Here is a 27449-nt window from a genome sequence, read left to right on the forward strand (position 1 = left end):
GGGGGAGTGGTCAGTGCAGATGTTAAATATGGTAAACTATTTAATACACCCCTGTTATTCTCCTATAGGAGAGGATGCACAGTGGGGGATTTGGTGAAACGTAAAATTTGTAGTGGCCCAAATATACAAACCCTTACAAGTACCAAACTCCAAGGTACATATCCCGGCCACAATTGTGGCCACTGCAGTGTCATTATTGTAGGGGATAGTGTGACACATCCCTTGAAGGAATCAAAAATCAGTCTAAAAGGATGGTAGTTTACTGCTTAAAATGCCCTTGCGGACTTACTTATGTCGGTCAGACAAGCAGATCAATAGATACGTCTGAATGAGCATAAAAATACAATATGAAATTACCATCCATCTACTGAACAAAAAGAGAAGACAAAAAGAAAAGAGAAACCACTCTTGCTAGGCATTTCTTTGAACAGGGCCATAGAGTTGCTCAGTTGAGACGGCAGATACTCGAAAAAAAAATGATCAGCAGGATAGTAAAAAAGTGTTATTACAAAGAGAGTGCCACTGGACTTTGGTTTTACAAACAAAGGTTCCACGGGGACTTAATGAAGAATTTAATCTCGCCTGCATATGTTAATATGTTGCTTTTCCCCTTTATATTACAGATATGAGAATCGAATTATGTTGCAAGAGCAAGGTAAAGTACATTTTACTGGCTAGTGTTGCAAGCCTTTGTATTGTGATACATTGTTTTTTTTAAAAAATTCTACAGGTTTAGCTGGATTTTTTTTTGTATTTGATCATGTCACTGGACTTTAACAAGTTTTTGATTCTTGTTTCTGGATTATAATTGGACTATTACTTTTTCCTTGGATTTCGTATTTAAAATGAATGGAATATGGACATTTTGCACAGATACTTCAATTAACCTTTGCGTGGGGGGGATCAAATTGTATGTCAATTAATATGCATGAAGGTTGGTTTAAAGGTTCACCATTTGGTGTGGTTTGCATGTCTGATGAAGGGGCGTGAACCCGAAACGTTACGTTGCAATAAACACGCATTGATTGGCCTCCTGCATTGAGTCCTGAGTGCCGGTATTTTACCTCTTTATCCTCCCCGTTCTGTCTTTCTAGGCCTCTTTGACTTTGCTCTGGTCTTGTTGTCAGTGGTAGGCATGTCATTTATAAGGTTCCAGCAGCGCCTGAGGGACCTCCATTTACTCACTTGATAGGGCGATAATGCGTGTGTCGAATGAGGTAATAGAACTAAGCCTCCCTGGGCTAACTCCCGTAATGAAGGCAGGGGTTGGTGGCGTTCTGTTACCAACTCCCTGCTGCTTTGCTGGGCCTAAATGCAGAGAACGCTTACGGAAGTGTTGTGCTTGCGGTGGCGCGGCTTCCCTTACTTGGCCCTTTTTACTTTAGGTGTGGAGTTCCTTCTCTCCCCGGTCCGTCAGCAGACAGACTTCTGCTGTCCTCAGGCAAGGTGCAGTCTCCTTCGCTATGGAAGAAACAGAGTTCAGCTAGCGTGTGCGTACTCGCGCAGTGCCAGTTACTATGGCAACTGGCGCATTGTGTGCTGAGGGGCCGGGGTAAGGTGAGAAACCCTTTTTTTTTGTATACTTAGAGTCTCTTCATGATATGTACTGACTGGTCTGAGTGACCTCTGTCCCTGCAGGGTAATCTTGACTGCCTCATCTTCTTGCCCTTAAGGCCTAGCTACCCAGGCACTAATTAAGTAAATCAATAACTGTACAGAAAAAATGGTACTCCCCTCTTGACATAAATGGCGGGAGGGGAGCCCAGCCCAGGTCCTTGGGGAGCGGTGAAGCACGCATTCCCCCTAATTTACCTCACTACTCTATTAATAAACTAAAAGTGGGGAGAATCCCCAAGTCCTACAGCAGGACAAAAGAAAAACTGCCTGAAAGAAGGGAAGGTCAGGTGGATACTTGGAGAAGGAGGAGCTACAGATTATTCTTTTGTCCTGCCTCCAGAGGTGACCAGCTTTAACCCAGACGTCTGCACTGACAGGATGGGCCGCCCCTAGAAACATAATACACAGTTAGGGTGTTTTTTTTTTTTTTTTTACAACAGGCAAATAGGCAGCCAAGAAATTCATATTCACAATTTTATGGTCCCTCCATGCTACATACTTTGGAAAATCTATGCATATTGGTTATCAAACCAGAAGATCCTTGTTTTTCATATTTAAGTCGGTGTATCTTTGTATGCAAGAAATTGTGCGAGATAAGTGTGCCAAATTGTAGTTTCTTGATTACTATATGCCCCAAAAGATGCAGGGTATCAGACAAATTTAACATATTTCCTTTTTATATCTCCACCCCCTCATCTCCCTTGCGCATCACATCTGAAAATAGTCCTAAACTACATTACAGTAGAAAAACTGTTTATTTTCAGTAACTTTCTCAAAGTTGCATCTATATACATGTTTAGATTTAAAAAAACAAAACAAAAAATGGACAACTGGAGAAAGCCAATGACATAGATGTGGTCGAAGTAGTTGTGGAGAATCTAGTAGAGAATCTTAGATGTCCTTAATAACTTCCTCAAGCTCCTCTTTACAGTACATATGAAATTTCTTCCCAGGTTCTATCGTGGCAAGCTGTGGACAGATAAAAGGGGAGTGTCAGTTGAGGAGAACATTAAGGAGGGGGGAGTCTGGATGGGGGGGGAACAGCTGCTGTGAGTTTGATATATGTCAGCTAAGAATCTCTGCCCCTGCAATAGCCCAAATATAGCCACATGACCCCAGAATAGCATTTTGGACAGGTCCCCCAAACCTCCTGTTCAGAGAGAGGATCTGATCCTTAAGCATCACGCTGGGGAAAAGTGCCAAGATTCCCAGAGCAGGAATATGCATCCATTTCCTCAAGAATCCAGGAGGAATGAGAAACACACACATCTATATATAAGTCTATAACTAAATAGAAAGCACACATATATTAAAGGAACATTTTCACATGTACCTTGTGTTATACATCACAGCCAGAAAAAAGTTACATATCTATTTATATCTAGACTGTAGACAAGTTATATAAAAATGAACACATATTAAAGTGCAGCAGTTTAAAGAAGTAACTTAATAGCACAGAAGTTTGAAAAGCCTTATATAATATTGTGAAATTGTACAATCAATAATTTAGTAGTTTGTATTCTTTGTCTTAAAAGCCTGGTACTTGTCACGGGTTTCCCATTTTTGTTTGGGAGCTTCTACAACATCTGAAACACGCCATCATGTATGTCAGCCTAGATTCGTGGTTATGCAATTATGGTTTAAAATGTAGGGCCCTTATATCGCTGAAGGGACTAAGAAATGGATTACCCTTACATGTAGATAATACACATATCTGTAGAAGAAATGACAGCTTTAGGGGCTTTAGAACCCATGATTTGTAGCTCAGGGACTAGTGGAAAGTTGGCTCTCGTTGACTACTTTCGTATGGTATGTTCCAGAAAGCAAGCACTTGGAAACATGCAAGCCCAGTTGGTATAGTGGCCACTATCTGATTAAAGGATGTAACTTCATTAAGAAACAGCATATTAAATCATTATAATAAAAGACTATTATAAAATTACAGTAGGCATTTACTACGATTTTTTAAACTAGTATCAAATGCAATTGCAGTAAAGCTTTAAGTCCAACATAGTAGCCAATAACTTAAGCAATCATAATGCATTAAAACATTACTATTATAAAAACACTTTTATGATGTAATAACTTTTGAGATAAAGGTATTGCAAGGGATCTTATTAAAATCTTGCCAAGATACAGGTTTTGGAAATTGTAAAAAAATATGTTTAACAAACAAAATAAGCTAAAAATGCTGCACCTTATGTTTTAGTGTTCTGTTCCAGCCCAAGAACACCACAGCCCTTTGGCAGTAAAGATCTGTGCCTTTGAAGATGCCCAAGTATTCTCTGTGCAGTTTTATGTTGATTTGATACACATGCTCTGTGTTGCTGCCAGTTACTTGAGCTTAGGGCCTGACTCACAATATACTGTATACAGTATATATGTCATCATATATGACTGATGAGTAATTCATTGAGACTCATTACATGGCAGCTCATTAGAATCATAATTTAATAAGCATGTTCTTTGAAGGTCTGGATACACATTTTACTAAAGATAGCTTTTTTACACTTTTGCATATATACACAATCACATAACTTTTTTCTTTTTAGAAGAGTACACACATGTATACACAAATACTTTTAAGTTCTTCATTTTTCCCCTAAAAACGGTTTATCTCACAGTGCTCAACAGCTGCTCAGATGTTGTTCTTAGAAGGTCTAGATCAGTACTAATAGATATTACTACCTTTAAGCTGGGGCAGTAAATTTGTTTCGTTTTAAGGGTTAATTTCTCCAAATGATTGGTGGCAAAAAGTGATATTAAAAATAATAAAAAATTAGTTCCTACATATTATGAAGTGACAAGACAATTGTACATCCTGTGGTGACCATTCATTTTTTCTTCTACAGTTTAATAAGAAAAACTGTTAAATAAGAAGTAGTAATTTATTAAAAACAATAAACATAAGTTAAAAATAAGCAGTAGTGAATGAAGCCCATGTTGGGTGGGATGTGTTATTACAGCCATTTAATAAATAATATACAGATAACAAATTAATAAATACCTCAATGTTTGTTGCATTCAGCTTCTCCTCCATCACTTGCTTCAGAATGGTGAGGGAAGATTTAATGGCTTCCTTCAGTGTCATGGACTGTCATAAAGAACAGATAAAATGTACACATAATTAAATACTCATATGTTATATATGAAATTTGGATAGAAGCTTCATCTTATACAAATTACAAACTAAGGGGGTTTTCTGAAAACCAGTCTGACCAAATCCGCACAGACTTTCCCCCCCTATTTATCAATAAATTTTTCCGAAAATTTCTTGAGCGGGAAAAGACTTGATAAAATTGTAAAAAAAAATTGAATTGTGCAAATTTTTCTGATTTGCCGCCAAATACTGCGACTTTTTCAGATTTGACACCCAAAACCTACAACTTTTTCTGGTTATCACTTGAAAACCACCAAATCCTTAGATTATTAGATGAAACCCAATGGACATCTGCCATTGACTTCTACATGAACTTGGCAGGTCTGAGATGGAGAACTTTTTTTATTCAGACTTTTAACACCATTGGGGTTTAATAAATCATGAAAAATTTGAGTTCCCCTTAAAAGTCCAGCCAGATAAAAAAAACGGACTATAATAAATAACCCCTTAAATGTAAGCAATTCAATTCTGTACTGTACACTTAATGGTTTGCTTTATTTTTTAATGGTTCTTTAGTAGACTTTATGTGAAATTACATTACCAAATTTCTAAGCTTTCCGAATATTTATTTTTTACATATTCTTTATTTGGTTTTCTTTCAGAAAGACAAGAAAAAGACAATATACAGAAAGAAAAACAAAACTAAATAATTATAACATCAGTAGGGTGTACTCCTTGACTTCGTTCACGTGGCAGTTTTACAATCAATGCACTCAGTTGTACATAATACTTGATATTTTCTCTTGAATAATAAAAGTGTTAAGCTTTCTGAATATTTAGTTTCCAAGGTGATGTATGCCATATCTATATATGCCTTTGAATTGACATTTGTCGTGTGTTTACAAATCTTATTCTTTAGATACCAGTACTCTTACCTTGTGATATACCTCCTGCAAAGAACTCTGGGCACCCTCAGATGCAGAGCCAATGGCACGGGCATCACACTGAACAAAAGTTCCTGATGGGTCCATATGGAATCTACAAGACATATGAAAATGCATAACGCAATAACACTTCACTATGGTACAAACATGACAAAGTAACATACATATAATAAAAAGCCTTTATCTCTAGAAAATACTTACAGTTGAGGTCCTTTTTCATCTGCTCCTCCAAAAAGCAAAGCCACACCAAATGGACGACTCTAAAATTCAGTACAGGAAGGCAACATATTTGGAAAACATTATAAGGAAGCATTATTAAACATTATCAAGCAGATATACAATTACAGAGGGATAATAACTGGGTACAAAACAAGATGGCAGATATTCAAAGAACAGAGAGGAAAAAGTAGTGGCAAGTGAAATAGGAAATTCTACAGTGAAGAAGTGTATGTAGCAAATGCAATGAGAAAACAATATAAGTATTATAACAAATAAGACAACAACATATAAATTGATTAGGGAAACATTTGAATTCATATCGGACACTTGCAAAGCTTACCATTGCCCCAGGGTCAGCATCCTCCTCTCCAAACTGCAGAGCTAGGTTGGAAACAGCTTGTGTAACACTTTCCACTGTCATGGTCTCATTGTATGTAAACCAGTGATTCTGCATGAAGCAACAAGAAAGACTGTAAAATAATTTCATATTTATATTGCTTTTTAACCCACACCCTACAAAAAAGCATAAAAAATGGAACACAATATATTGTTGATTAACCAAAATACATAAACTGAAGTTCTTTTTTGAGTACCTGTGTCTCCACCCGGGCTTTGTCAATCAATGTCTTTGCATCTGCTATTAATCCACTCATGGCGCAACCTATGAATTGGAATGGAGATTAAAATTAATTTTCAGCATGGTGTAGACAGTGATATTAAGAGACATTATGTAGTTGCTCTTTATTTTGTGTGGTTTTCAATATTGCCTCTCATGACATACGGCTGTTGGGCACCTGCAACTAGAATAATCCCAAAGGAGGATTTTTGTTTTGTCTCCTAGGTTTCTAAAATCAGATTTAATGTTAAACTGGAGATGTATGTCTTAGAAGCTTATTTATTAAAACTCAACTATTTCTCACTATATTAGAAAAAAAAAATTTGGACCTAACTCCCACACCGTAATCCCTTTAAATTACAACTAGTTTTGAAAAAAAAAAGAATCGGTGCAAGAAAAAGTCACGACAAAAACAATTTGAATAATGCGACTTTTCCGAGTCACCCTAAAAACTCAAACTTATCAGCTTATCGAATGAAAACCAGCACAAACATGAGAATCCTGAAAGTAAAAAACATGTTCCAAATGTTAAAGGGACCATCTGCTACTGACTTCTACATGATTTCGACAGATTTTAGCTGGAGTATTTGGATTTAAAATTTTAGCAGCTTCAGAGCATAATAAATCTCAAAAAATTTGAGGTTTAATAAAAAGGCCCCTTAGCCCCTTGTTTTCTAATTGCTAGGTGAACACACCCTTGTAATTTTTAACACACACTGATATGTTTGAATTAACAGATTTTTTTTAAATAAATGTTTATATTTATTGCACTAAAGCGGTTTAAAGGAAAACAATACCCCCAAAATGAATACGTAAGCTACAGATACTTAGTTTGATATAAACTGACATATTAAAGAATCTTAATATTAATATAATCTAAATATTGCCCTTTTACATCTCTTGCCTTGAACCTCCAATTTGTAATTGTCTCTGTACTGCCTCAGAGATCACCTGACCAGAAATACTACAGCTCTAACTGTAACAGGAAGAAGTGTGGAAGCAAAAGACAACTCTGTCTGTTAATTCGCTCATGTCAAATAACATGTATGGTTTGTTTGTGTAACCTTTACAAAAGAATCTCATATATCGCACACAGTAAATGACTTCAATGAAATAATTTATTAATAATGAATTAATTGTATAGAAAAAATTAATTCAGGTTTTTAGTTGATCGTTTGTACAAAAGTTAAAAATACATATATAGTTAATTCATCAATTTACACATAAATATTAATTGGTAAACATTTTGTAACAGATTAATTGCTACTGTTGCTGCAGCATACATTATCATTGTAATTTCCTTAAAATTAACTTGGCAATAAGTGGAGGTACTGAAGCTCTGATTAATTAACACAATGTTTCCAAAATGAGCAGATCGCTCGCTGAATGAAAAGCTTTGGAGTTAGAAGAGACAAGGTTGTGAGTTATATCCAGTTGAAGAATGTCGGTGTCAGACAGGGGCAATGATTTACAGAACTAAGACTGTCCCCATCTCACAAAGATTTATTAGTTCATTATTGCCAGACTTGAGCAACTTTTCCTCCACATGGTTTGTTTGTGTGCAAGTGAATACTACTACTAGTGGTAGCCCTTATTTTTTTTAAAATGGCAATTTTCTATTTAGAATCGACTATTTTGGATTCGGCCGAACCCCTGAATCCTTCACGAAAGATTTGGCCAAATACCAAACCAAATCCACATTTTTTACTTCCTTGTTTTGTGATAAAAAGTCAAGATATTCCCCCCCGCCCATAATTTGCATAAGCAAATTAGGATTCGGATTAACCTGGAAGAAGGATTAGTCCGAATCCAAATCCTGCTGAAAAAGACCGAATCCTGGCCGAATCGCAAACTGAATCCTGGATTCGGTGCATCCCTAATTTGAATCTTGTTTCCCGTCGGTCTGGGAATTCATAATTATAGCAAGCAGGCAGGAGCCACATTGTGGACAATTATTAAGGCAAGACTTGCATCAAAATCAAAATCTTGTTTGTGCACCAGAATGGAGGACCTGATGTCTCCAATGCACTGGTTATACAATTGAATGGTAAAGAAAGCTGGAGAATGTGGGGAGAGCAGTGACATCTAGTAAGTGCTGAATGGAAAGTGGAAGTAATTGCCTGCCTGCCCCGTCTCTTTGCCTAAAGCATAGAGCAGTGGTCCCCATCCAGTAGCTCACAAGCAACATGTTGCTCTCCAACCCCTTGGATGTTGCTCCCTGTGACCTCAAAGCAGGAGCTTATTTTTGAATTCCTGGCTTGGAGGCAAGTTTTGATTGTATAAAAACCAGGTATACTGCCAAACAGACTCTACTGTAGGCTGCCAGTTCATATAGAGGCTACCAAACAGCCAATCACAGCCCTTATTTGACATCCCCATGGACTTTCTCATGCTTGTGTTGCTCCCCAACTCTTTACATTTAAATGTGGCTCACAAGTAAAAAAAAGTTGGGGACCGCTGGCACAGAGGATGGGCAGACAATATTTGATTGACAGCTGAGAATACTAATAAAAAAAGAATTTGGATTTCATGTTTAATTTGAAAAGGACTTATTATACTGATTTTTATGTCTGGGTGACAGGTCCACAAAAAAAGTCCACAGATAAATCCTTTGTATAATGAGCCAAAATCCCAACAAAGGCTATAGCTCAAGACTAACTGGGAAGAAAACGCAATTATTACCCAACACCAACCATGTCTCTTAGCAATGGCATTTACCTGTCACTGTATACACATGTTGATTTCAGCCCAAAACCTGTGTCCACACCACTGGTTTGGCGTTAATCTTAGAATAATGGCAAATTACATTTTCTCAGTTGGAAGAAGACATTTGGCCCATACACGCAAGCATTTTCTGCCTGAAAACCGTCCCATGTGCACAATGACAGATTCAATTGACGGTAGGGGGGCAAATCAGTGTTTGGCAGAAAATGCAGCGTGTGACATATGCTAAATAAGGATAGGTTTGCAGTTTGCATGATTTTTTTTTTTTATAAAAGAATAGAAAGATTTTCTACACAAACCCTTTTTATTGTGCTGTTTTTGAGCAAAAGTATACATAGAAGTATACTGCCTCTTTTTCTTCAACTTTGAGATGTAGTTACTAGGTATATGTAGAATTTGCGAATAATGCTACACTTTTAAGTGATCACTTTTCCCCTTACAGTAATGCCTACCAATCCTGAGAAACCAACAATTGACATACATTAGCACACAACATAACAGGCTGCATTTTATGGCAAAAAAAACTTGAAATGTTACCTATGTGCGCGTCAATTTCTACAATTTTTTCAATGCTACTAGGTTCCATCAAGGGGGAAGTAATCCTCTTCTCAACTGCTAGACATACCCCCTCTGCAGTCTGGATCCCAATTGCTGTTGAACCAAGCTGAAAGTAAACAAGATAATAGAAAAAAAAAGTAGATCAAAAGTTGCTCCTACAGAAGAGGTGATGTTTTGAGAAATAAAACCTTTGAAGAAGAGAAGGATTCAAGTATACAGGGTTTTTTTTTTTTTTTTAAGATATGCCAAAAAAAAAAAAAAAAAAAGTTTGTTACAAGTTATATCTTTCAAGGGCAAGGGCTGATCTTGGCTACGCAATCAGGTCAAGGGTGTGCCCGTCAGTGAAGCTACAGGAAGTCACTGATTAGAGCAGATCCGCGTTTCTCTGCTTAATTAAAAAAGGCTTCATCATACTGAAATAAACTTTCTAAATGCAATCAATTAAAAATTCTGTATCTTCACTATTCCTCTCAGTATCTGTTACTTTTTAACTGTCTTTGTGCAAGAGTTCGGTGTCAGATAGTCATCGACAGTTGTATTTACAGTATGATGCTTATATTAAATTTTCATTTTCGTGACAGTTACCCTTTAATAAGCAATGGGTGCCCTTGCCCTAAAACATGCATTTGTTAAACAAGAACAAATAAACACTAACCAGGAATCAACTGGAGTATGTGCACTTGGAGCCAATATGTTCCTGGCTTCAAGTTTGCATGCTCATGGCCTGTGATCAACACCAAAAAGCAAAGGGCCATAATTCAAGTAGTTCAGACAGTTAACAACCCTGCTTCACAGCTCTGCATTTTCAGCATCACTACAGTGGGTGCAGGGTTGTTCTGGGGATATACTTGCTGGGTCAGGAGAGGGGTTCAGGTGCAAGAGACTTCTGAATAATCTTTGCCTTCTGCTCTCCTTCAACCTGTTCAACCCTGTGCTCAAAAAGTTCATACTCTACTTTCAGGTGATTCCAAAGCAAAGTTAAAAAGTTTAAGTGAAATGATTTTAGGGTTTCTGAATTTTTAGACCAATGGATGTTATATAACCATGGCTGTGCTCAGGTAGGAAACAGCTGCAGTCAAATCACCTGTTACTGCATAACACTCTGCTTTTGGCACACACTGGTAGTAATTATTTGTGTATTTACATTGCTGAACACCACATAACAAAGTCATTTGATCAGGCTAATGGCAAAACACACACATTTCCGTATACAATATACAAAATACAATGCAGTGTATTTTTGCCATTGGTTGATAAACACCAATAACTTTCCGTGCTTTCAAGATGGCATTATGTGGAGCATGGCACCTCAATTAGTGGTGCCTTGCATCATTACGTTATGTAATTATGCCAAAGTAATTATGCAAAACATCATGGATAAACGAGAAGTTACTGATAATCACAATGAAGTATGGGGGGGGGGGATTATCAAAACGTAGTGTATAACATTGTGTCTCTGCTCAGAAGCGATTGCCTTGGATAAATAAAGGTCTGGCTAAATTTGAATCTTACAAATAGAGAAGGCATTTGGCCACATCAGAACCAAATACTGCATTTATTGTATCACTTATGAAAACATTATGGGGTCTATTTATCATAACATCAGAAAAATGGTGTAAAAATCTGTGTTAAATAAATGGCAATTTTATATAGGTGTGCATCTTATTTTAAGTTGCTGGAACACCGGATATGATGGCGTTATTTTGCACCACTTCAGACCTCCCATAATCCACTGAAGTCAATAAGAAAAATTCAAGCAGCAAATAAGCTTCAGCAGGGGGAAAAACACTATAAAAAAAATAAACACAATAGTTGAATGCCATATGTTTAATGCACAACTGCACCCTTTATCAGCTTTGGGTTTTGTGTACTTTTTGGAGTCCCTTGTATCAGGTCAAATGTGTGGACAGAAAATCATAATAGGATGAAAAATGCTCATACAGTAGAACCCTGTTTTAGTGTACCCAGAATTTATGGTTTCCTGAAAACTACACTAGTTATTAACTGTCCGGCATAGGTAAGCACCATTTTCCCGGAATTTACATTGATTTTTGTGGCCCAGGGCAAATTTAAAAGCTGGGTTCTACAGTATTTTTTTATTGCATAAGGCTGCAGTGTAGATGACTGCATTTAGCAGTTCTTTGTAGTTCTAACAAAATGTATAACAAGAAAAATCTTTTGGATTTTATTTTGATTAGAAGCTGTTTACGGTTACATAGTTACATTGGGTTGAAAAAAGACAAAGTCCAGCAAGTTCAACCCCTCCAAAAATCCAATATCCATACACACACCCCTCCCTACTTTCACATAAATTATATTTACCCATAATATCATTGCACATAATGTGAACGATTTTGGGATTTGACTAAATATGGAGTCCTTCACAAAAGATTTGGAAGTATGCTTAACTGAATCTCAAGTCTAGTTTTCATATTTCCATTTCAGAAAGTTAAAAAAAAACATACATAAATGAATAATATAAAAAATATTTTACTATGCAGAAGCAGTGGACAGTTATACTTGAAAGGTTTAATCAACATAGGAATATCATTAATGCAGCTTTTACTTGTGCAGGCCACGAAAATACTTTCACTTTCTGTTCTCAGTGCCAGAATTACCTTTATGGCTTCGATTGCATACTCAACTTGGAACAGTCGGCCTTCGGGAGAGAATGTGTTGACCCCCCTGGAAAAAAAAAAAAAGGATTTGTTGCAAATAAAGAACACCTGCCACTGGCACAACTTTTATTGTCTAATGCTGCCTTATGTAGTTGAAAGCTGAAATAAAAGAAAATGCAGACTGCAGTGGGCCTGCCAGCTTTCTGCCATCCCATGATTTGTACCCATGTGATGCGGCACATTGACATGCAAATACTGTGAATCCGAGTAAAAGATCCAAATCAGTGAAGGGGACAACAAAACCGACTGCTACTGGAACCTTTGGATTTCGTCTGACCAACAATGGCTAGTATTCCGGATCCGGGGAACTTGCACAAAGAAACACCAACGAGTGGATCAGAATAACAAGTTCCGTTTATTGACCCAAGCTTATTTATAATAGGCTCAATTATTGACCCAAGCTTATTTATAATAGGCTCAAATATATCACACAATTGTGCAATGCTTTACACGTTTTAAAACACTAATACATATTGAGGTTAGCTCGTCACAAATATTCCACAAAACAACATCAGTACTGATCATTTTTCTGAAGCCTTGTCATGACATTATTATTAACATGTATTTATATAGCACCACTATATTGCGTAGCACTGTAAAGTGAATGTGATTATACAACTAAATCACATGAATTCTATACATAGAGCATATGGAGCTACATACATCACAACCAATACTGGTACAAAAGGTGAGGAAGGCCCTATGCAAAAGAGATTTCACTCTAAATTGAAGGGAGTAATACACATGGTGACTTTACACTGTATACAGCATGCTGACAAAACAGGACAGCTAAACATTCTAGACGAAGCCTTTCACCTCATTTAAGCTGTAAGACTTTGCATTTGAGGTCATTAAACCCCAGAGCATCATTTCATTAAAGATTCCTAAACCAGGCCCAGAATGTCCACATGACTCAGCAATCACCATGGCAGGACTAGTTTTTACTTTCATTTTTACAAACGCTCACCTGTCATACTCGGAGCGGGTTAGGAACATGATTCCAGATACAATGGACGATGGCAATCTTTTCAATTAACGACAGACAGAACCGGCAGACCACAGTAAAGCGGCAAAAGCAACCGGGACAGCAACTACCGTCTAACACTACGCATGCGCCTCATCTGGTGTCTCATTGGTTAAACTTTAATGGGTGGGGTCAGAGAAAGGAAGGCGAAGCGGAGACTGCTGGGACATGTAGTTCGTAGGAAGCGTTGCTTGGTCAGGAAGGCGTTGTCGGCCATTAAATGATGCCGGAAACGTATTTGCTGTATAATCTCTATTGTAGCAATTAATATTCTGCTAAAGGCACCAAAATAAGGCTCTGACAAAGATTTTTGCGTTTTTGTTTAGTTCTTTTTTTTTGGCGAAAGTGGGAAGATGCAGTAAAATTTAGAGCTTGGATTTATTGACCTCAATTTTATTGTGTTCAGCTGAGCTGCCTGTAATATGGATATTCTGCAGCAGTACGGAGCACTGAACATGTTGCAGTACCACTGACACTCAAAACACTTCTTAAAGGGCACCTGTTGGCAAAATAAATTATCCCCAAAAGATGAGGGCTAATATAGCCCGCACTCTGGTTGGAGATGACTGTAGTTTGTTTTTATAAAATTGCCCCCCCCCGCAAGTGCTAGGACACTCCCACCTGGTGCGAGCGCGAGCGGTCATGTCAGTCAGAATGCATGCTAATAATGTGCTTCTGACGTCATGCACATAATGAGTAAGTTGCGGCATGCGTTCATTATTCACATGTGTGTGCCCCAACATGGCTGTTTGAACTCTCCCGGTGTGGGTGGCCTAGTGATGGCAGGGCCATTTAAAAAAAAACCCCCAAAAACTACAGTTATCCCTAACCGGAGTGCGGGCTCTCAATCGCATTGAATCTGCTTGTCACAAACTGACTTTTGCATCAAAATGCAGAGAGTCGTGGACCCGTGGTTCTTTGTGCAGAGCCTGTGGTAAGGTTGAAATTAGCCAATGTATTTCAGCTACCTGATTTCGGCCCCCATAGGACCCTAGCCTTTATGAATGGTTTAAATTCAGTATGTAAAATACAATGTTTACAGACATTTTTTCAGGTTTTAGTTCTCCTTTAAACAGCACCTCTTGTTACAATGTTATGGGAACTATAGCCTTCTTGCTTGACTTTGCCAAGAAATACATTTCCTACAAAACATCTCTGACCTAGTATTACCTTAATATATACACCTAGTTATTGTATTTACGTTAGCCTTGAAAATCAGGTTACTTTTGGTTGATAAATTTGCTCCCCCTGGAAAATTTTATGTGGACACCTATGTCTAGACACATCCTCTCAAGGTACTGTTATTTCTCTGGGCACCTTATGTCCTTACATTTGGAATACCATCCCTGAATCCTTCCTCAGTCTTTTCAGAACTAAATGCAAAGACTACCTCTTAGGGCAACTGCATAACACCTGAAATAGGAATATGGCAGTGTCACCCACTGTATCCTACAGCACTTAATATCCTTTAAGTTGCTGTAAGTTACCCTTCCATTTAAGCTCTACAGGGCAAAGTCTCTTGTCTCCTTGACATTAAAGAGATACTGACACCTGAAATTAAACTTTTTTTACATCTATTATAATATTGGCTTTGTAAGCTACGTCTAACTTTGCCATAAAGTATTTGCATGATGCTTTTACATTACCTGTCTGATCCCCCATGTTCCTGTATGAGGGGGCTGCCATATGTGTGCAGCAGGAGTCCGTTAGCATTAGAAACTGTAACTAACAGGCTGAGATGGGACAGTCAGGTTGGCAAAGTCAGAGTGTCAGAGAGTCAGGCTTAGGAACTTCAACTAACAATTATATACAAAAACAAACCACTCAGCAAAAAATGATCAACATGACCTATAGGTAACATTTAATGTACATTCATATGCTAAAATTCATTTTTTAGTGTCAGTATCACTTTAAGCTGTTAATCTTCATTGTAACCCTACTTTGTACTTAGTATTTATTATTGTACATATTATTGTACGGGTGTGGGGCCTGTTAACCAGAATGCTTGGGAAGTGTGGTTTTTCACATTATGGATCTTTCCATAATTTGAATCTTCATACCTTAAGTTTACTAGAAAATCATGTCAACATTAAATAAACCCAACAGGCTGTTTTTGCTTACAATAAGGATTAATAATGGCTCAGTACAAGGCACTGTTTTATTATTACAGAAAAAAAGGAAATCATTCTTAAACATCTGAATTATTTTTTATTTGGAAATAATAGAATCTATGGCAACCTTTCCGAAATTCTGAGCTTTCTGGATAACAAGTTTCCAGATCCCATACCTATCTTATTTATGCATCTGTTTGTTCTGTTGATTTATTGTTCTTTTGTACTGTGCTGTGTACTCAAGTAGCACTATATAAATACAAATATACATACATACATATAAAATCACGTTATAAACAAAAGTTTTTTTTCTGAATTTCTATTATGCAGTCAGTAAACATGAAAAACCATAATTAAACATCTTAAGATATAGCAGTACAAACACAGCCCTTTAATTAATAAATGTACCCCTGACTTGTAAGACTTTATTCCAAATTGCCTTCCTTGCATACATTGATCAGTAAAAGGGATATTTCTTCCTTTAACCCTGATTTGAGAAGTCGAAATTGAACATTGTATTTCAATTCCACGGCTGCCATTGATGGAAAAGCTGGAAATGCTCTAAGAACCTCAGTTAACTGCATACTTCATCTATTATAAGCCTCAGATTATACTGCAGCGCATTTCAATAGCAGGGTGACTGATATAGGAGGTGAATAGGGCCCTGCAAGTTAGAGTCTTCAATCAGAGCTGAGCTTGTGACATGTTAAATTTGCTATTTTAACAGCTTTATGGAACCTATCTTTCAGAAAGCTGTAATGGCTCCTTGGAGAATTGCCATCAATGATCAAGTAAGGTTTAACTAATTTTCACTAAAAGTAAAAGAAAGTAAGAAAAAAAACTAAAATCCATCTGCCATACTACTCTGCACATTAAGGGGCAGATTTATTATGGGTCAAATTGAAAATTTGAATTTTTATTTGGTCAAAACTCTCAAATTTAAATTGTGAATTATAAAAACTCGATTCGAGTTTTAATTTGAATATTGAGATTTATCACACTCTGCCCTTATGAACCCAAATTCAACTATTCGCCACCTAAAACCTGCCGAGTTCATGTATAAGTCAATGGGAGAGGTCCAGGGACCAATTTGAAGATGTTAGTTGCTTTCCTGACATTCTAGTTTTTTTCGATGAAAATTGAATTGAGTTTGGTCAAATTTGATTCAAATTCAAGTTTTTTAGTCGATAAAATTAGTGCAAGTTTAGGATATTAGATTTTTTATTAAATAACCCCCAATCACATTTGAGTATATTCGCAATTCGACCTTAAATGAATGTGCCTCTAAGTGAAGAACGTTAACCAGCACAGATTGTGCATGAGTTAAAAATCTTTGATAAATGCTTTTGTATGTAAGTGTATATAGTTCCCTATAGGTAATGTTAATAAATTATTACTGCATTAATTGATAGCAGAATTGTTGCTAAACTACAGATGGATGGGAGAATGCAGAATTGTGTTGGTAACTGAAGGGAAAAGCAAGATTTTAGTTAAAACTATTTTGAGGGAAGAACATTGACCAGCAGAGATTATACATGAGTTAAAAATCTTTCATAAATGCTTTTGTATGTAAATGGATGAACGGGAGAGAGCAGAATTGTGTTGGCAAATGAATGAGAAAGCAAGATTTTAGTTGAATAAATCAACTCTACACATATTTGATATGCATTAGCTCTGTCAGTTTCTGGCATTTACCAAAACTGTATTTAGTCATACTTTGTGTATAAAAGTCTCTGTATCTTTTAGGTATTTTTGGATTATAACCCATCCCCCAAATCTGCAGCTGCTCCAATTAGTCCTCCTAGAAAGACAGCAATATACTTTGTATACTTTGTGTATTTATATATAAGGAATGTTTTACCATAATTTTATAATTATACTACTGATCAGCATTTGTGGTGTTTGATGTTTCAATGCACAAACTACAGAAAATCATTTATTTTGTTTATAGAATAAATGACTAAAGATCTGTGTTCATTAAGTGTGAACACACCAGTATGATCACAATTCCTTGTTCAGAGAAGTCAGTGTTAAGCATATCTTAAAATTAGATTTAAATAAAATTTTTAGAATTATTTTTCTATTTAAAATATATAAAGTTTTATTTAATATGTAATGGGTCACAAAATAAATGATTTTCTGTAGTTTGTTTGGGGGGTCTTTATTTACAGCCTAGAAAGAGTTCTATGTGACACCTCCCACCATCTCCCTGTCTTAGGACTGATGGCTTCTTATGCCCTGTTTTGGGATGGGGTGTGTAAATGAAGATCAAGTGTCATTTGCTTTTACACTGTCCCTCTCTCTATTAGGATTTTTTGATCAGAGAGCACAGAGAGAGAGGGAGTGAGAAGGTGACAGAGGGAGAGAGGAGGGAGGAGGCAAAAAGGGCAGAAAGCCAGGGGCTAAGTGAGTCTGGGGCACAGGAACGAGACTGGATATAAGGGATACAAATATACAACCACTTTGGCAGGTTGCATGTGACTTAATTAAGCAGTAGAAATATCTTAAAATTGTCAGTAAATAACAAAAAGGATATTTTTAGCCTTATTTACAGAATACCCAGAGAACGATATTGGAACAGTGATACCAAATTACAGTAAGCAGTTAAATAAGGACGTAACTGCATTACAAATAGTAGTAGGTACATAAAAGAGTAACAGGTTTACAGAAACTGGACATCAAGAGGAGCCGACATACTCTCTTTACTTGGATACTTGAGCCCTTCTGTTCAGACTTCCAGCCACTCACCCGTGGGCACCTTTAAACAAGGACCATGTCAACAGCAGTTCCCTCCTCAACGATGGACAGATTGGGGGGCCTTGCAGGACTTGGCAAGAAGGTAGCAAGAAGGGGTTAATAATGTGGAGTTTGGTGTAGTTTTTAATATGAATTGGGCAAAAACTGATCTCTCCTCCCTCCCATTAGAACCCATTTGCCGGACTACGCTGGAGGAGGTTAGAGGAGCCATTGGGATTCATTAAGTTGCTGGAATGGGTAAGCGTGGCGTAATCCTTGTCTCAGGGTGTTAATTTGTATTACACAATTACCTCTGTGCACCTTAACTCCATATTTTTCTTGCTGTGTGTAGATTTTCATTTAGATTTGTATGTTTCCTGAAAACTTTTCAATAATTAAAACAGCAAAAAAAAAATCATGTTACCTTTTTTTTATTTTAATATTATACCTCTAATTCTACCCTATATACAATCTCCATTAGCTCAAAAATTTCATGCGAGCAGCAAGTGTGCAACTTGGTAATTTTACTTATAGCAATGCTTTTCATACAGATACATAAATCATTCTTAACAGATATATAGCTATTGAGCTAATACAGCTCAATAAACCATTCTTTAAAGTTGTCACTGCAAACGGAAGTGCTATTTCTCCCCAAAAACTTTGTATCTATGCACAACAGATTATTCATTCTAAAGATTGCTCTGTGTCCCCTCTCAAGCCTTCAGCTGTATGCCACCCACCCTGCCCCCCAAACCAACTGTTATAGCTCCATACAGCCCTCACAAATAGCTATTCTCATATTTCACTGCAGAGTAGGAATCTCTCCCAGTCAGTAACCTTTCTACCACTGCCATTCTCCACATACCTGGGATCTCACAGCACTCACAGTGTGTCAGTTTCCACTCTTACCTCCCTAAATACTAGAAATGCATGGGCCTTAGCTGTTCCAAAAGCCTCAAATGAGGTAAATCTATATTATTTATGCTATTTTATTTCAGTGAGTGTTATGAGTAAAAAATATTATACATAGTAGAACCCCCATTCTGTGTTTTAGGGGACTAGAGAAAGATGCTTTATGTAAAATCAAGAAAATGCATTATACATTATATATTGGTAGGACCACAAAAATGCTGTAAAATCTGTGAAAACTGAAAATCAGGGGATGTAAAATTGAGATTTCACTGTGCAACATACTGCCATTAAAGGGGTTGTTCATCTTTAAATAAACTTTCAGTATGATGTAGAGAGTGATATTCTGAAACAATCTGCATTTTGGTTTTACTTTTTTTTATTATTTGTGGTTTTTGAGGTATTTATCTTTTTATTCAGGAGCTCTACAGTTTGCAATTTCAGCAATCTGGCGGCTAGTGTCCAAATTACCCTAGCAATCATGCACTTATTTGAACAAGAGACTGTAATATGAGTAGTAAAGGGCCTGAATAGAAATAAAAAATAGCAATAACAATAAATTTGTAGCCTTACAGAGCATTTGGTTTTTAGATGTGATCAGTGAATCCCATTTTAAAGCAGGAAAAGGAGAAGGCAAATAATTCTAAACTATAAATTAAAATGTAGGCCAAATGGAAAGTTGCTTAGAATTATCCATTCTATAACATACAAAAAGTTAACTGAACCACCATTTTAACGTCAAAACCACTACACAGCCATCTTTAGAACAAACCTGCCGCAATAGTGTTTGATATAGAAATGTTGGTTACATATACATGGTAGAACTATGCTTGGCTTGGTGTCCACCAAGCTTTGTTGATCATTTCATTCATTTTACAGTATTTCTCTTTTTTCAAACAAGCTTAATTATATCTTTAAAGGAAAACTGTATTTTAGAATGTCTTTGCATATAGGAAATAGGCTGGGCATTAGAATGGGAAATTCTAATGTGGATATTAATTCAACAAAAAAAAGTGAATAAATTGCTTGAAAGTAACAAAATCTATTGTGTATATGGCAGGCAGTATTTTCCTCATTGCACTGTATTTTTGCTAAGGAAAGACTCGCTACTCTAGAAGGCAACAATGCACCATAACAAATTAGGTTCCTACCTGCTGATATGCCTGAAATCTACTGACAAACACTTTTGGCTCAGTTTTTAGCTCAGTTCATTTTGTGGAGGCAGTAATTAAACATAAAGCTTTTCTTGCCCCCCCCCCCCCTCCTGTAGACATAGTACAAAAATCTTAGATGATTGTACTCAAAGACTACCTCTTGGAGTAGTGATATTAAACCTGACCCTGTCTCAGGGAACTTACTCCTTACTCTTGTGTCTCTTTACATGTCCTGCTTGAATGTAATTGTATATAGCTATTTCTGTTCTAATATTCTCTTTCCATGCAAAGTTTGTTCATGACAAACAAAGCAGTAAAGCAGAAATGTATGTTATTTTTGGTCATTTGTACAAGCTAAAACAGCCCTTTAGCAGTTGAAATCTGTACCTCCAAATATGCTCTCAGTAGCCCTCACAACACATTCTCTATACTGCTTTCAGTTTACTGAGCTTAGGACCCTGCTAATAATATAATGTAAATAGAGAATATAAACATCACAATACAAGAGATTTTTTAACTTTGAAAACCTCAGTTAGCATCAGAAAGCAATAATTAGACATACAGTATTAGTTTATATGACAGGCCAGCCTTATTTTACTCTTGATAATTAGTAACAATAATCTGCGGGCAGCTTCTCAACAGCTGCCAGACCACACTGAGTATGCGAGCATCAGCAGGATGTGAGCTCCTGTGACAACTTTGAAGGCCTGGATCATTACTGCTAGAGAGATTCTGAAACTTTAGCCTGGTGCAGATAAGTTCAGTAAATAAAATATGACATTTCTAACCATATTAATTTTTAGGGTTTAGTTCTCCTGTAAGAAATCCTCATGATTTAATGCAGTCACAAATTTCCTCAGCATTAAGAGTAATAATAAATATAGATGTCAAAATATGTCTTGTATGGCTTCAACTTAAAATCGTAGTAAAATAAAAATTGGAGTGATCCTTTTCCCAAATTGTTCAGTTTATTGTTCCTTATGGTTATTATGCAGCCCCTCCAAAGCTGAACCAAAACAAATGCATATCAAAAAAATAAAAAGTGTTTTAAAGTAATAGCAATAAAATGCAGTGTTGCCCTGCACTGGTAAAACTGGTTTGTTTGATTTCAGAAACACTACTATTGTTTGTATAAATAAGCTGCTGTGTAGCCATGGGGGCAGCAAAGGAATTCCAACGGCACACAGGACTGTGAGAAATCTTCAAAAATGTATTTCAATGCGGAGTGCATCGCTTGCTGTACTCTGTTGTGGGGCTGCCGAACCTCTGCCAGTGAGCACCAGGCATATTGCTGTTATCTGTTGGGTGTGCGGGATCCTGCTTTGTTCCTAGCCATGGGGGCAGCCATTCAAAGGAGAGAAGCCTCAGGTTACACAGCAGATAGCAGATGAGTCCTGTAGAGCATAATGGTGTTATCTATTATCCACTATTTAACCTGTGCCATATAGCCTTTTTTCAATTTCCGCCATACACAGCAGCTTGTTTATATGAACTATAGTAGTGTTTCTGAAGCAAACAGATCAGTTTTACCAGTGCAGGGCAACAGTACATGATATTTTCATTACTTACACTTTCATTTTTTTGGTGTTACTGTGCTGGCATTTTATTCATTTTCGTTTACATTGTGGCAACGCAATGATGTCCCATAAAAGTGCATGAAGCACAGAAAGATGCATGTTTATTTATTTAATCTTCTACCAACATCTTGATATACATTTATCTTCTCATATTGTATGTTTTCTTGTGTTAAAGGACTCTTTTGAAGCACTTTATTTTTTGCTTGACATAACTTATATTTGCCAATCTAAAAATAATTATTTCCCTGTCTTAGCTGTTTGCTATATTTGCCTTTGGAAGTTGTGGGTCATACAGTGGAGAGACAGCAGCAACTGTCATGTGCAAGTCAGAAGCAGACACAGAAATAAAGCTAATTTCGGTTCCCTTTGGATACCCATTCAGGTAAATAAAAATGTAATGCTAGCAGAATTATATTATAATATCCAGAAAACCAGCATCTTACGTCAGTTAGAACATATGTTCTTGTAACAAAGATAAATTACTTCCAAGCTCTCCTGGATGTTATTAATTTGCCTTCTTAATATTGCTGTGTAATTGTTCTATCAATAACACAGTCCAAATTTCAAGTAGTATTTGTAAATTGTTCAAGTGATCCATGAAATTTCACATATTAATCAAAGTGATACATCTAAAATCTAATACTAGAAATACTGTACAGCTATGGGGTCCCTTATGCAGAAACCCTTAATCCAGAAAAATCCGAGTTATGGGAAGGCAATGTTCCATAGAGTCTGATTTAAGCAAATAAAAAAAAATACTTTTTTTTATCTGTAATAAAAATTAGTGTAATTTACTTGATTGTAATTTTGATTGATTACTTGATTGAACTAAGCTGCATGAATCCATATTGGCAAACAATCCTATTGGATTTATAACCCCAGGTCCAAAGCATTCTGGATAATAGATCCTGTACCTTTAAGGTTTTACCAAAATATTATTGCACAAATTCTTCTTAAAACCATATGATTCAGGCAACTATCAATCAAAATAAAAGAAACACTGCAATAAACAATTGTGATAGAAGTGTGTTTGCAGTGCACACAGCTATAGCCAATAATCTGTTACACCTCTGAGAAAGGGGTAATTTTTATGTAAAGTTGTAATGGTAAAGAATAGGTTATAAAGAAAAATAAACATTATGATGTTTCAAGGGGAGCAGTATTTATCACTGTAGCTTCTGGTAGTCTTTCCCCTTTCAGGTTCTCTCACAGACGTCTCCTCTAGTCATGGTAACAATATTAGACAGTTTGGCATTCCCAGGATGTTTTACATTCTCCTAAGAATGAAATGATATTAGTTTCTTAATTAACTCTAGAATGATACTGTTAAAGAAGAGCCTAGTTTCAATATTCATTGGAAAAAATTAATTTCCATAATATGGTGACATTCTCGCAATCCTTGTCAATTTGCCATTACACCTGTAGTTAACAACTAAGTCCATTAATAATTATTCTAAAATGCTACCTACATATTCTAAAGTTAACCATGCACAGTGCCATAGGATAGTCTGATTAATCAGGGCCCTACTCAGAGACAACTATACAGACAGAAAATGCAGTTCACCTGTTCTTTAGACTAGCAGTGACAGAGACTTGTGCACATTCTCCTACAAGGCCTTCGAGATTTCCTTCTTTGGCACAACAGCCAAACTAGCATATACATGTGGTTGACCATTCAAATATGTTTAACAACCCAGCTGAAAAAACAGATCAGTTGGAAAGTACCCGCTTATTCATCAAGTTTAAACAACAGCTGTCAGCTGTATCTAACAGATGTCAGCTGCAACACTTTGATTGCACTGTACTTTTGGGTCCTATATGGCCAAAGGTCTGTATACAATAAATATATCAATTCACTCTATATGAGTGGAAATGGATCTATATCTATTACTATATTTAACTGTATTTCCTTCATAGACCACACATCGCCAGGCTTTGTTGTGTTTTTTTGTTTTTTTTACTTGTTTTTTTCTTAGAGTGACTTCTGCTGGAAGCAATGTAAAAAATGTGTTCACATCGCAGCACACCACTTTTTTTTAGGCAAATTTCATTTTACACAGCATAATAAATATGCCCCTAAGGGTACAGCGTTGTCAGTGGAATGTTATTTGACAATGGATGTACTGGCACATACATTAGATACTTCAGAAAAAGGTTGGAGGGTTTTTAGTAACTTATTCAGGGTTACTGAAAATAATTCTTAGTACAAAGTTGACCCCTCTGATTAAAATTGGAGAAGTTTCACGTGGGGTTTTCAACTTCTTCTGAATCAACTAGAAATTAGGCAGGTTTCATTTAGACAAAAGTTTAAACTTGATGGATGTGTGTCTTTTTTAACCTATATAATCAGACCAAAACCTCAGGATTGGTTATAATGATAGTATTCTAATTTTAAGCCCATTTATTTATCATTCACCAGACATGGTTTTTCTTGTTTTTAGGCTGTATCGCCAACGCTATGAGATGCCAGCTTGTGACGATATGGAAAGGCGTATTCTCCATCTGACAGGGGATTTCTCTGCCCCTGCAGAGTTCTTTGTGACAATGGGAGTCTTTGCATTCCTATACGCCATGTTTGCACTGGTTATCTATTTACGTTTCCATGAAGAATACACCAAAATCCGCAGATTGCCAATTGTGGTAGGAAGCAAAAAACAAAATGAGTATGAATGCAAGTGAGAGAGGAAAGAATTATTGCAAAATAATATGGAGTATTAAAATGCTCAGATTTGCTTTAAAGGTACAGTTAAGGATGTAATAAAAACTGGGTAAATAGAAAGGCTGTGCAAAATAAAAAACAATAATAAAACTTTTAATCAGCAACTTGAAGGGAGGCCACATGGAACTTAACTGTATAGTTAGTTTGCTTTTGATCCTTAGCATGCAGGTCAGATTCAAAAGCAATACAGTTATGACACATATGGTCCCCCTCATTGGATACTAACTGGTAACCAATAAGAGAGCTGCAAAGCAGGAAATTGGGTTCTGACTATTATGTTAGACATCCAGTCACGTCAGCATTTAAAGATTGCATTTTTGGTTAATTAACTATAATAGAAACATGTTTTATTTTGCACAGCCTATCTATTTACCCAGTTTTTATTTTTACACGGAACAATCCCTTTAACATCTTGTCTAATGAAACTTTTGCTAGGCATACAAGGACATTGATAAACAAATGCTGAATACTCTCAGGTGGCATCACCTACATATATAGTTTTGACCTTTATGTTTTGGCTTTTTCAGTTGAAGAAAAATAAATGAAATAATTTGAACTTTTCATGTTCAAATGAATACAGACTGATAATTGTGAACTGATAACTGTGTATAATGCTTCTGTAATACATTAAGTACACTGAGGCATATCAAGGGCCTATGTTGAATTGATATGTTGACTGATTTTGAAACAGATCATCTTTCTCAAAAACTTGTAGCAGACATATGCATACGTTCAGCAGAATAATACTGCTCATAAAATAAGATACAACTGAATACTAACCGATGCCCATGATTTACATGGGAATTATGCAAACTGTAATGCTGCAATTTCTGTCATTCCTACAGGATTTGTGTGTGACTGGCGCCTTCACCTTTTTGTGGCTTGTGGCAGCTTCAGCTTGGGGAAAAGGCCTGATGGATGTGAAGGTGGCTACTCAACCTTCCAGCCTTGTCTCATCAATGCCTCTCTGCCAAATGGAAAAAGCCACATGCAATGCTGGCTCTTCACCATATTTTGCCCTTGCTAACATATCTGTGGTAAGATTGTCATAGATTACTTAGTACAATCAAAACAAACACCCTCCCAAAGCTCCCCTTGTTTCCTTGTCATTTAGGTTTTTCCAGAGTAATCATGGTTAATGGATACTAAAACACCTTAGGCCCTTTCTAGATAACTGCTTCCCCTTCTGCGTTAAGAAACACAGAATATACCGAAGACCAACATCTTGGGCCGCTTTTTGTTCTTTTCCCAGTGATCAGAGACCATAAGCATGTGCAGTTGAAGTTAGGACTGGATAGTCTTCAACTGTGCATGTCCCTGACCAGCATAAAGCTAGAAATATTATGGCAAGCAGCAGAAGATGACAGTCACCAAACCCATTTCATTACTTTTTATTATAGGCAAAAGGCCAGTGTTTCAATGGCTTTCATTCTCCTTTAAATACAAAATGGTCAAGCATCCTAACCCTCTCCTAATTCACTCTTGATCTCTTAAGTAAACAGATTCACAATGTTTATTTTAATAATATTAAATAATTTTTCAAGTCCATACCCTAAATCATTGACTATATCTTATTATTTCTCTTTCTCTCTTACGACACAGCTCTTTGGCTTTCTGAATTTCATTATCTGGGCTGCCAATATATGGTTTGTGTTTAAAGAGACCACATGGAGTAAGAAACCTGCCTCCAAGGAAGAATCTGCAGAGCGTGGAGAGGTTGAAGACCACTAGTGATACCTGACAAACATATTCCTGGGTTTCCAACACATACTCTTACCCTACTGAAATTCTAGGACTGAGTCCCATTCACCTTCTTCTTTACCAGGCTTCAAATAATCAACTGTTCAATTCTTTATGACCTTTTATTATTTACCCTGACACTGCCCACATATAGCGAATATGATTAATGTTCCAAAAACATACATAAGTGCTTATAAAAAAAGCTTATTGTAGGGTTGGTTGCACTGTATTTAATACAGCCCAGCATACAGCATATATATGTTACAATCAGGCCTGGACTGGGATTCAAAATAGGCCCTGGATTTTCAAGTATATAGAGGCAGATACAGCCCCCACCAGCCCATGACTTTCTTTGGAATCTTACGAAAGCCCCTCTGGCATTTTGCCAGAATCTGCAGATTGCCAGTCTGGGCCTGGTTACAATAAGTAACCCAGTTTATACCAAACCGTAAACACAAATGAATTAACGCAGGGTTGAATTCTTTATAATGCAGTCTATAACAGTATTTATTTTTAAATATGTGCCCTACTGTAAAGGACAGTACTGATTCATATTATGCTTTCTATTAGAATTGTCTCCTGTCCTTTTCAAAGAAAATAACCTTTCTCACCTGTCCACAGTGTCTCTGGTGCTATTTATTAAATAAAAACAAATATTCTACATACAGAGTGGTTTATTTTACTCAACTAGAACATGTTATTATGTTGTACACAAGTGGATTTTGCTTTAAAGAGGCTGTTCAACTTTATATTAACTTTCTTTGAGGTTTTTTTCGGCCATTTCCATTCTGCAGCTGTCCAATTTGAAATCCCAGTAGCTATCTGGTGATTGCTAGGGTCTTGTTTATCTTAGCAACAAGCCAGTGGTTTGAATGACAAACTGGAATATCAAAAGTAACAATAATAATACCGTTGTAAGCCTACAGAGACCCCTATTTAAAAGCTGAAGATGTAGACGAGGCAAAGGCAAAAAAATACAAAAACGATATAAAAAAATAAGGCCAATTGCAAGGTTCCTAAAAA

General features: G+C 36.6%; 2 protein-coding genes across 5 annotated transcripts; one reads left to right on the forward strand and one right to left on the reverse strand.

Annotated features, from left to right (window-relative positions):
• Window positions 1–2353: 2353 nt before the first annotated feature.
• On the reverse strand, window positions 2354–13587 carry psma5.S (proteasome subunit alpha 5 S homeolog). 2 transcript variants are annotated; one of them, XM_018248264.2, is made up of 9 exons: window positions 13424–13587; window positions 12397–12463; window positions 9758–9884; window positions 6474–6541; window positions 6221–6328; window positions 5863–5921; window positions 5653–5755; window positions 4625–4711; window positions 2354–2586 (listed from the first exon to the last, which is right to left on the reverse strand). In XM_018248264.2, exons 1-9 carry the CDS (start codon window positions 13450–13452, stop codon window positions 2509–2511), a joined length of 726 nt encoding a protein of 241 aa, XP_018103753.1. In that variant the 5' UTR covers window positions 13453–13587; the 3' UTR covers window positions 2354–2508. The 2 variants fall into 2 exon arrangements, with proteins under 2 accessions (XP_018103753.1, NP_001085788.1); NM_001092319.2 differs by lacking the exon at window positions 2354–2586 and having other exon boundaries at window positions 4163–4711; window positions 13424–13526.
• Window positions 13588–14226: 639 nt separating this feature from the next.
• sypl2.S (synaptophysin like 2 S homeolog) lies at window positions 14227–27087 on the forward strand. Of its 3 annotated transcripts, none has more exons than XM_018248010.2 (7): window positions 14227–14414; window positions 16319–16382; window positions 18517–18585; window positions 22222–22349; window positions 24409–24607; window positions 25532–25723; window positions 26289–27087. In XM_018248010.2, the coding sequence occupies exons 1-7, from the start codon at window positions 14371–14373 to the stop codon at window positions 26415–26417; spliced, it is 825 nt and encodes a 274-aa protein (XP_018103499.1). In that variant the 5' UTR covers window positions 14227–14370; the 3' UTR covers window positions 26418–27087.
• Window positions 27088–27449: the final 362 nt, after the last annotated feature.

The sequence above is a fragment of the Xenopus laevis genome, chromosome 2S, assembly GCF_017654675.1.
Source record: "Xenopus laevis strain J_2021 chromosome 2S, Xenopus_laevis_v10.1, whole genome shotgun sequence".
Classification (NCBI taxonomy): domain Eukaryota; kingdom Metazoa; phylum Chordata; class Amphibia; order Anura; family Pipidae; genus Xenopus; species Xenopus laevis.